Raw genomic sequence first — 10,817 nt, forward strand, 5'->3', positions numbered from 1 at the left:
GGTTCGGGATGCAAATTCCTGGGATTGTGGCATTGTCACCCCCTCTGGGAGCCTGGCCTGATCCGCGTAACACCGTGCTGGGGTGGTGTGAACCTGCAGGAGCTCAACCGGGACCCCAGAGGAAAGCTTGCGGTCCAGCCCAGCCTCTCGTCACAGCCCCGTCCCCGTGTCCTGGCTCGGCTGAGGGCGGCGGAGCTGCTCCTTCCCTGCATGGAGCGTGTCTTACACCCCCGGCAAGATCCTTGCTTTCCACGGCCAGGAGACAGCAGCAGGAACAGAGGGAGAGATGTCCCGGGCGCTGCGCGGCTCCTTACATTTCGGTGGGTCTCCTCAAACACCTCCGAAACCCTGAGGAAACCGTCAGGCCGAAAGCTGCCCCCACCAACCAGCAGCCCCTTCGGCTTTACAAAACCTCGGTGAGCAGCAGCCTCCCCGCCCCGTTTTTCCTCTCCCTTGCACAGATGTGATGCTCAGAGATTACGCCGTAGATTAAGGTTTTACCGAATGCCGAAACGAGTGCAAATTCCCAGAAGCTCTAATGTGCGGCCAAATCTCTTCTGGACACTCGGCTGGATGGGGGAAGAGGCGTTTCCCACCCCGTCCTCCCCATGTGTGGGAAAGACGGAGCCCAAATACTCACCCCAGCTCATCTGCTGAGAGCCTCCAGGTAAGAGCAGTGCTGTTTTGGGATGGAAAGATGGAGAGATGTGTTTCCTAACGGCTTTGCAGACATAAAGCTCTGGAGGATCAATCTTTTCTCTGCGATGTGCTCGGGGTCACCCCAGCTGGCAGAGGGTCCGACAGCCCGGCATCCCTGGACCAGGGGGATGGTACCGGCCTGCGCGCGGGGGAAAATGCTGCCGGACTCGAGGGCATCCCTGCGAGCGCGAGGGGAGGGATGTGTGAGCACCGACCTGGCTCCTGCCCGCAACCCACAGCGGGTCCCAGGGTCCAGAGCTTCAAAACATCTTCAGCGTGACCCCACGGCGCTGCTGGTGGATGGTCCTCCCGCAGCAGTGGGATCCCCCTGGCAGAGAACATCAGCCCTTGGGCTGCATCATCTCATGGGGCGAGGGTCTTCCCAGCCCCTGGATACGCTTTGCCAGGCTGTGCAAAGAGCTCACCTGCAGAAGAAGGGTGATTTTTTTTCTTTTCTTTCTTTTTTTTTTTTTTGTTTTACACCCATTTCTTAACCGCATTAAATTTTAACGCCGGGTGGGTGGAAGGAGGGAAGTTTCCTGCCGTTGGGCAGCCGGGGGTTGCGTGTGTGCAGCCGAAGGGGCGGTAGGTGCTTTCTCCCCGAACAAAAGGGCGCTTGTCTTGCAGCGGGGCGAGAGGAAAGGTTTTTTTTCCGGCGAGGGTGCGTGTCAGCGAGGGAGGGGGTGGTGGCGGCGGTGATGTGGCACCGGGCAAGGTAAGGGAGCACCTCTCCTCTTCGCCAGGATGAGCAGGCGCTTCCTCCTCGGCCCCGGGGAATCCCGGGGGGGTGTGGGGCCGAGGTGTGACGTGGCAGCCTGCGAGGTGAGTCGGGCTGCACCTACGCCGGAGAACCATCCCACAGGTTCTTCTGCTGGTCCTGCCCTCAGCCTCGCCGCTGGAGAGGATGATTCCCACACGGCAGGGACGCCCAGGTACCCCCGCAGGGCTGGGGAGGGCTCTGCCTCCCACCTCTTCCCCCTCCCCGGCTCCCACCCATGCTGGCTCCAGTGGGATTTTTGCGGTTGCGGTGAAGGATGCCTCGGTGGGGGGTGTTTTGGTGGGGTTGGGTCTCCCAGGGAGATCCCCGGGGAGTTTGGTCTTGGGTTAGCACCGTGGGGCTGGGGGCCAAGAGGGGAGGGTGGAGGGCTCCCCACCAGGGAGCAAGGGGTAGCGAGGAGGGAAGAGCCCCATGCTGAAGCTGTCTGGGACACGGGGGTGCAGGGCATCACCTTCCCGGCTGAAGGTATCTGGGCACAATCCTACAACCCCAGATACAACCACCAAAATCTACCCCGTCCCACGAGCCCGAGGGAGGGAGCACTTACGGGACTGTCCCATTCCCCGGCAGACACAAGCGCAGGCAGGAGCTGCCGAGTCGAGGGCAGGAGGTGAGGACACCGGGTGGCCTCTGCTCGGTGGTCACCCCTTTCCACCTCGTGTTCTCTGTCCCAGGTCAGCCTGCTCAGCCATGAACGCCTCTGCCCCCGGCAGCCAGCTGAGACAGCCCGAGCCCCAGGACGCCGCCGCCTTCACCCCCGTCTCCATTGTCCGGAGCATGACAAAGAAATCCGATGCCCTGCCCATGATCTCAGTGATCGTCGTCATCTTCGTCCTCTTGGCTGTCTTCATCATCCTCGTGGTGCACTACGGCCCTCAGCTCCGCACTGTCCAGATCACCCTCTATCACGAGCCCATGCCGCAGGACCTGGACAATGGGGTGCACCTCACGGACTGGAAGAAGCTGGGCTCCCAGAAGAAGCCACCTGCCCAGCCATGCCAGCAGGAGCCGGGTGGCATGGACGCGGCCAGGGTGAGCTGCCAGTGCTCCTGCAGGCATCACCTTCCCTGCGGGAGCGTTGAGCCCAACATCATCGAGATCACCTACCTGTGACAAGGCTGTGGGCCACCCGGGCAGGACTCAAGGGACCACGTCCCACTGGAAAAATAGTGACTGGGACGTTAGCTTAGCCTGAGACTCACCAGTTCCCGCACGCCGAGGTTTTAGCTCCCCAGGATTGTGCCTCTAGGCTCGGGTAGGAGGTTGAGTGTCACTGCGGTGATGCACCATCAGCCCCCAAAAGCCCAGCCGGGGGGTGCCACTAACCCCAGGCAAGAGCTGGGTCCCCAGCCCAGGCTCTGGGGCTGGGTCAGCCTGCGTGGGACGACGTTAGCACCTCTTCTGGTTTTTCTTGCCCTCGTTTTACCTGTCCTACGCTGCCTGGGAGTGCCCAGGAGATCTGCCTCGGTTCTTGCTCCAGCTGGGGAGCACTGGGCGTACGCTCGGCCCCTTGGCAGGAGCTGGAAGTTGCATCATCTGGAATCGCTTTCCAGATTAAAGGTGTTTCCACATGCGTGGTGTCCTCATTGTGCCCTTTATATGGCACAGGAGAGCCCCCAGCCCCTCTTCTCCTCCACGCCGCAGCCCTGTTCCCTCCATCATAGGGCTGAAACACTGTCCTCTCCCTGTCAGCCCCGGAAAGGAGGCAAACAGCCGGAGGAGAGGAGGCAGCACCTCAACCTTGGTGTTTCAGCGGTGGAGCCAGCAGCAGAGGACAATGCGTCTGGTCTCACCGTGGAGGTGGGTGAGAGAAGAGAGGTGACACGGCAGAGGCAGGAGAGGTGATAACGGCACATCGCCTCCTCCTTGCTGTTGGATGAACATCTCGAGGTGTTGGCACCAGTGGAGAAACACGTACGTCTCTGGGCAGAGCCTGCAACATCTCTGTGCATGATGACAAGGATGGGGAGACCTGAGGTCCTCTTCATTGTGGTCGTCTTTGTTGTCCCCAGCAGCGTCTGCTGTCCCTGTGCCAAGGGATGCTCTGCCCGGGGACCTGGGCACTTGGATGGTTTCAGCATTGGAAGCAGCAGGGCACGTCCCAGCTGAGGAGGGAGCGACGGTGGGGTCGGCGTAGCCAGCAATGTTGGGATTGACGTTGATGTGGCTCGGTCACCATGGGCAGAAGCTTGTTGAGGTGGCACAGAGGGAGCAGATGGAGGGGTGAAACTTCATCTGAAATTCCTTGGTGGTAGCAGACCACGGTGACCTGCTCAGCCCTGGGAGTCTTTCTGATGGTGCTGGGCATCGCTTTGGACAAGAAATTGGTCTCAGTTTCTCCTGGATCAGTGGAAGCTGGACATCAAAGCCTGTCTTCAGTGTGTGGGCTCGGAGGACAGTCCCTGGGGAGGGAGCGCAGCCTCTGGGATCACCCTCAAGGTTTGATTTTGCTGAATAGTCACAGGAGTCAAAATATGGTTCCTGCCTCTCCCCATCCCAAAACAGACAAGCCAGATCCCTGTCCGTCCTAAACCACATCCGTGGCACAGACCCCCCTGTGCACTGCTGGACAAGAAACGGCATGTTTTACCTGTTCCTCTGGGTGCTGGAGGTATTTCTGACACGGCAGATGCTCCAGCATCCTTCCTCTCGCTTATTTCCAGCTTCTTTTCTCACTTACTTTAAAGCTAAGTAGTGGTTGGACTTGCTGGAAAATTTTAGTCTTTACAATAAATGTAATTTATATGACTTTTTTGGGGGGGTTGTTTTCCCTGTTGTTTTCCAGAGGTGATAGTGCATTATCAGCTTTCCCACGCCTGCGTTAGAGGAGATAAGGTCTGTCACTGCAATTGAAAACCACTGAGAGTCCCATCGCCCTTTGCGCGTCTGCGTTGGGCTGATTTTCCATAGACTCACAGAATGCGTCAGGTCGGAAGGGACCTTTGAAGGTCACCTAGTCCAACCCCCCTGCAGCAAGCAGGGGCATCTTTAACTAGATCAGATTTTTATATGTCCCGAATTAACAAGGACCACCTGAAGAGCTAACCACCTTCCAGGGACACCTCTTTAAATGACGGATGTAAGTTGTGATAACCCAGGTGTCACCCACACCGAGGATGAGGGCTTGCTCTGGGAGCTTAAGAGAAGACCTTAGGACCATCACCCGGTACCCAGGTACCCACCGTGGTACCCAGGCCGGCTGCTCCGCGTCTCGGGGACACCGGCTGGGCACTGAGGTGGTGACACCCGTCCTGGGTGAACCGGCGGAGGCGTCACCCAACTTTTGTGGTTGTGTCGTTTTGGGTCAGGGAGCAGCTTGGTCCCATTTGAAGTCTTCAGTCGGAGAAACGGGGGCCTTTGTGGCAGCACCCGCTGAAGGCCAACCGCAGCAGGGAAACATCGTGTTTGCAAAGAAAAGATTAAAAACTTCCAAATATTAATAAAGAGGAAGATAAAATGGGTGGTTATTACTAAAAATCATTGATTTGCAGCTGCTGGGGAACTCGTAAAGGTCTGGTTTGTGTCCCAGCGTGCTGTGGCCTAGATCTATCACTTCTACAGAGGAGCAGCTGGGGAAACCCCACTGTTGCCAAAAGCTTTGCCGTCGTTCAGGTATTTCAGATTGTCAAACTAAAAGCAAATATAACTGGCAGTGAACGGTGGTGCCGATGGGGCTCCAGCGTCCCCTCCCTTGGTCCCGTGCTCTGATCCTTCCGGCCCGGTCCAGTAGCGACCCTTCCTCCTGTAAGACCTTTTCCGGAAAGATCAAGTATTGAAGTTCTTGCCTTTAGAGGTTTCTTTTTTTTCCATGTATTTCATTTGCAAACAGACATTTAGATATAACATTTTGAAATACAGGAAAAAAATTTAGACTCGTAACAACAAACCGGATCCTATCAGCAAGCGACAACCTTTTGCCAGCTTTCTCCTCCAGGAGGACACCAAGGCTTATATCCCAGCTCTGCTTCTCGCCGCTTTCTCCTACACAATGAAATGCCATTTTTACAGATTCTCCTCTTTTATATTTGGCCAACTCCACCGCTATCCGCTTATAGGATTGCTCTTTGTAGCACAAGGCTTTATAAAATACATTAGGGTTCTCGAGCGGCGGAGGCTCTGCATGCAAATTATCGTAATGTCATTATTCTCTATTCAAACACTGAGCTTGTTCCAATTTATTTCCCTTATAACTTTCTTCCCCTCCTTAACAATAATCTTTTTATGAACGCGGAGCAACAATAACTCTCCTTATCACACCCTCTGCACGGGGGAGGCTCCTGGAGCACAGCAAGCAGGAGCTGATGGAGACTTTACAGTCGGTTGCCCTTCTGGAAGCCAGATTTGTGCCTTAGGGATCTTTTTAAAAGCTGCTGCATCACCTCTTAACCCTGCCCCGGTTAGGGGTTGCCTGCACCTCCTTTGATTTCCCTGCTAATTAGGGCGCTCACCTGCTGGGGGGGGGCGGGGAGAGGGGACAGCTACGCAACCCCTGCACGGACACAGGGGGGTTTTGCGGGTGGGGATGGGGGAAGCTTTGCTTTATGATGTTGCAGCGTTGCCTAAAATTGTGCAAAAACCGAGGGGTGCACCCAGAGCATCGGCTGAGGTGGGAGGGATGGAGGGATGGAGGGAGGAAGGAAGAGGCTGCAGCATCACCCGGTGCCTCCTTGCGGGGCCGGGAGCCACCTGAGCCCCGCTGGAACCTCTGCCTTGGGGCGAGGGTGGGCAGAGACCCCCCCCCCTGGCCGGCGGTTCGTTGCTCGCCCGCGGGCTCGGTGGCTCTCTGCCCGGCGGGCCGGGCCAGCGCGGGGCAGCAGTGGGCTCTTGCGGCGGAGGCGGGGGCTGCAGGGGGGGCGGGCAGCGGGCCGGGATGGCGACTTCTGCCTCCCTCCGCCCTCGGTGAGGGGGCACTTGCGGTGAGTTCGCGTCCGGAGGGATGCGCCTGGTGTCGGGCTCCCCGGCGCCGGGAAGGCGCTGCTGGAGGAGGGTCCGTACGGGAATGGTGCGGCCGGGAGCGGGGGAGGGATCACCCCCCTGTACTGGGCACTATGAGGCCCCACCTCAAATACTGTGACCTGTTTTGGGGCCCTCACCACAAAAAAGACACTGAGGGGCTGGAGTGTGTCCAGAGAAGGGCAACGGAGCTGGTGAGGGGTCTGGAGAACAAGTCCTGTGAGGAGCGGCTGAGGGAGCTGGGGGTGTTCAGCCTGGAGAAAAGGGGGCTGAGGGGAGACCTTCTCGCTCTCTACAGCTCCCTGAAAGGAGGGGGTAGCCAGGGAGGCTCCATCTCTTCTCCCAGGGAACAGGTGATGGGACAAGAGGAAACGGCCTCAAGTTGTACCAGGGGAGGTTTAGGGTGGATATTAGGAAAAATTCCTACACCAAAAGGGTTATCAAACATCGGAACAGGCTGCCTAGGGAAGCGGTGGAGTCGCCATCCCTGGAGGTATTTAAAAGACATGTAGACGTGGTGCTGAGGGACATGGGTTAGTGGTGGTCTTGTCAGTGTTAGGTTGGTGGTTGGACTCCATGATCTGAAAGGTCCCTTCCAACCTAAACAGTTCTATGATTCGAAGTCTTCACTGTGATGTCAGGTGAGGTCCTGAGCAACCAGCCCAAAAGGGACCTGATCGGGGTGGGCGGCTGGACCAGGTGGCACCTGAAGGTTACTTTCAGCCAGTGTCAGCTTCTGATTTTACGGAGAAGATGGGCAGAGGGAGAGGCAGAGCCCCCTGAGAGAAGGTCCATCCACCTCCTGCAGATTTGTGTGCTCGCTGTTTGGTGTGAGAGGCTGAATCATTCCCTTCCTCCTGAGAAAGGTGCCCCCAGAGCCCCCCCAGGCAGGGAGCTGAGCATGGGGCAGCTCCTGGGCCACCTCGCCCATCCGCACCCAGCTCCTAAACCATCTAATGCACAGAGAGAGATTGAGAAAACATACTTTCTTTCTGCTGAAAAGGGAGTGAAGCCTCTAGAGAAGCAAAGCCTGTCTTTGAAGGGCTGAGAATTGGGATAGTTGAGGGGGAAAAAAAGCGTGATCCCTGGTGTAAGGGCCCCGCTGGTGAGAAGCAGCCATGCTTTTGCTTGCTCCATCTACGTTCGCAGCCGTCCTCCTGCTGAGGATGGCGCTCTGCGGTCCGGAGCCGAACCTGGAAGAGAGCGTCCCACCTTGGGATGCATCCCGCTGGCTACGGCCTCTGTGTCCTGCCCCCCAGACACCATCTCCCACCCCACGGAGCAGCTGCAGAGCAGAGATGAGACCAAATCCTGCCTCCCTGAACGGGCCCACAGGGTCTGGGGAGCCCTGAGCACCCTAATGAGGCCAAATCTTGGCGTGTCTTTAGTCATGCTCATTTTGTACTCTTCTCCTTTGGATGTTGTTTTTCATTATCAGATTTGGGGGGGAAAAAAAAAAAAGGAAGAAAGAAAATTCTCTTCCCTTCTCATTTTTATGTTGCCCGATGCACCCTGCTGGCGACGCGCAGCACAGCTCGTGCTTCCCGGCTCGCACCAAGCCACCCCAAAATGTCCAAACAAAGTCTGAAGACCTCCAGCTGCGCAGCGGAGCTCGAAATAACGTGGTTGGGCCGCTCGCGGCGAGCGCGTGGTGCCTCGAGTACAGCTCTGCGCCCCTGGGAGGTTGGGGCGTCCCCTGTGTCTTCCTCCGGAGCCTGGAGAGCAGCTGAGCTTCAGAGGAGCCAGATTTTCGCACCACTAAATAGCGTTTACATCTGCTTCGGGCACTGATGGCATCAGGCAGAAGCTGATGAACGCTACCGCAATAATTGAGTGTAACTGATGCTCTTTCTGAGCTTTAAATGATGGGTTTTAGGTGCAGCTGGGGGGGATATTGTATGTTCATAGGCACAACGTTGTCTGTGAAGGTCTTGGAGCACCTACGCGTTGGAAACCTGCCTGCGTGTGCGCAGGAAAAGGGAGGAGCCGCGTTCGGTTTTTAGCACCCCATCTTATTTCACTGTGCCTGCTTCTGGCAGGTCTCGGCTCCACCCCGTTTTTCTTTTCTCTTTTCTTTGCGAGCATTGCCTTGCGTCTTCCACCGAGACGCGGCCGGCGGGGTCTGCAGCTCAGCAATGCTTTCGCTGCGTCCTGCAGCCGTCCTCCCTGCGGACTGCTGATGTCCTGATGGCTCGGGGCCACGGGTCTGGTCTATAGGGATTCATTCCTGAAGCATCAATAGTAATTAACGCGTTGGCTCCTCCAGCTCCTCTTCTCCTGGGCATCTGACACCGGTATCCGCACAGCCGGAGTGGGGACAGCACAGCTGGTAGTGGGGGACGGTGCTAGGAGGGGGTCACAGCCCTCGTCTCGGTGACTGTGGCTTCTCCCAGCGCCGGGATTGTCACATCAGCCTGTCCCTACGGCAGCTGAGCAAACTGCTGCTCCAAATCCCATCTGCCTCCCTGCCTTTGAGGAGAAAAAGGAGGGGTTTGGGGCTGCAGCAGCCTAAAGGGGCTTCATCCCTCCGGCTGGTGGGGTGGGGGCTGCACTGAGTGGGGACCAGCACACGGGGGTGTTGGTGTCGGGGGAATATATCTCCTGGTGCATCAGCGCTGGGCTAAATGTGGGACACTTGGTGAGGTTGGCTTGTTCCGCAGAAGGTCCGGGAGGCGATGGGGAGAAGGATTCGTCTTGCGGGGCTCTTTGGGGAACCCCCCGCAGTTCTCCGGCATAAGATTTATTTCCTTTCCTTGGTGTTATTTCAGTGCGGTTCTTCTGTTCCTCTCCATCCCCGAGAAAGGAAGGCATAAAAAAAGGGAGGTGGCGGGATGAGACACCCCCCCCCCCAAGAAGGAAACAGCCTTCCCACCACCCCCCCGCCCCAAAGCAGGGCCCGGGCTGGGAGACATCCGATTCTCCGTCCGCAGCTCGGCGGGCAGCCGGCGAGCGGGAGAGCATCCCTCCGGGAGAGCCCGCGGGATGCCTTCGCTCAGCTGAGGAGGAAGCGAGAGCACAAAGCGGGGAAATGACTTGGCAAAGGTCACCTGGAGCTGGGGCCGAGCCCAGGAATAGCACCGGGTCTCCTGCGTCGTCCCTTCCTCCCGCTGTGCTGAGTGGTGGCACTGACCCACCTGGGGTGAAAGGGCTGGTCGGCACGGGGGTGGTTCTGCTTTTGCCATTCGTTGTGGCTTTAAAATTTACGATAATCAAGAAAAAAGATGAGAGCAGGGATGCTGGCGATGGAGACCCTCAACTGGGAAAAGCAGAGCTGCGAGGGGAGCAGGGAGGGATGGGAATAGGAGGGGGGTACGGGGGTATCAAGGCTGGAAAAGCAGCAGGAGAGGGACAAGCTGGGCATGGGACGCTAATGGCAGGCACAGGGCTGCTGGAAGCTGCCTGGTAGACGTGGGGAGCAAGACAAAGGGGATGTGGGTGGTGGGACTCAAACCCCACCATGAGGATGCTCTGCTCTCTGTAACGGCCAGGGAAACTTCTGCAGTGACTGTCCATTGAGGACACCTCAATCACCTCGAGACCCGAATTACAGCCCAGCTTGGGGTAAGCGGGCTCCCCAGCCTGCTTAGGAGGGATACAAGAAACACCTTCATGCTAGTGCAGGGCTGGCCAGGGGGTGGGCGGTACGGCTGTGCCAGGGTGGGGGCTCTGGATAAGGTGTTGAAATAAGGCAAAGAAGGGATTGGGTGGTGCAAAATCAGCGCTGGGTGAGGAGTGACCCTGGGGGTACCAAAGCAGAGCCAAGTTGGGGATAGAGCACGTGCCAAGGCCGGGGGAGCTGGCCAGGACAGACGGACGTAGGGGACGGGGAGAGGCCGGACAGGACACAGCTCGCATCTGCCAGAGGCTCCTTTCTTCCCGCGTGCCCACCCGGCCCGTGTTTGACGTGGCAGCTCTCCCAGTGACTCATTAGGTCACCGTGGTGTGTCCAGATGAAAGCGATGCAATGACATAATCAAAAGCCGTATGTTGGAAAAGGTGGCATGGGCGCGTTGCCCTTTAAAACTGACGGCAAAAGGCAGAGCGAGGAGCAGGGATTTAGACAAAATGAAAATAAATCGAAGAAAGTCAGGAATCGGACAGCGTGGGGAACAAGTCTTTGGGATAACGCAAGAGCAGGAGTCCATCATCGCTGGTCCTTGCAGACGTCTTCCTGAAGCAACGCCCGAGGCTTTGCAGATGGGTTGGGGACTGTCTGCAGGGATTGTGCCATCTGTAAAAACGCGTTTTGCAGGTGACAGCAGGCAGCGGTGGTGGTGGTCCCTGCAGGTTGGAAACCCAGGGCCCTTCCACACCCCCACGAGCCCCCACCCCGCCCAGGCATTGTACCAGCCCGGTCCTCCCTTTTCCTGTAGGTGGGGTTTCCATA

General features: G+C 57.6%; 1 protein-coding gene across 1 annotated transcript; it reads left to right on the forward strand.

Moving 5' to 3' along the window:
- The first annotated feature begins 539 nt into the window (after positions 1 to 539).
- SMIM33 (small integral membrane protein 33) lies at positions 540 to 2,590 on the forward strand. The gene is made up of 2 exons (XM_054217902.1): positions 540 to 667; positions 2,152 to 2,590. The coding sequence occupies exons 1-2, from the start codon at positions 609 to 611 to the stop codon at positions 2,588 to 2,590; spliced, it is 498 nt and encodes a 165-aa protein (XP_054073877.1). The 5' UTR covers positions 540 to 608.
- Positions 2,591 to 10,817: the final 8,227 nt, after the last annotated feature.

Source organism: Rissa tridactyla, chromosome 11, assembly GCF_028500815.1.
Source record: "Rissa tridactyla isolate bRisTri1 chromosome 11, bRisTri1.patW.cur.20221130, whole genome shotgun sequence".
In the NCBI taxonomy this organism is placed as follows: domain Eukaryota; kingdom Metazoa; phylum Chordata; class Aves; order Charadriiformes; family Laridae; genus Rissa; species Rissa tridactyla.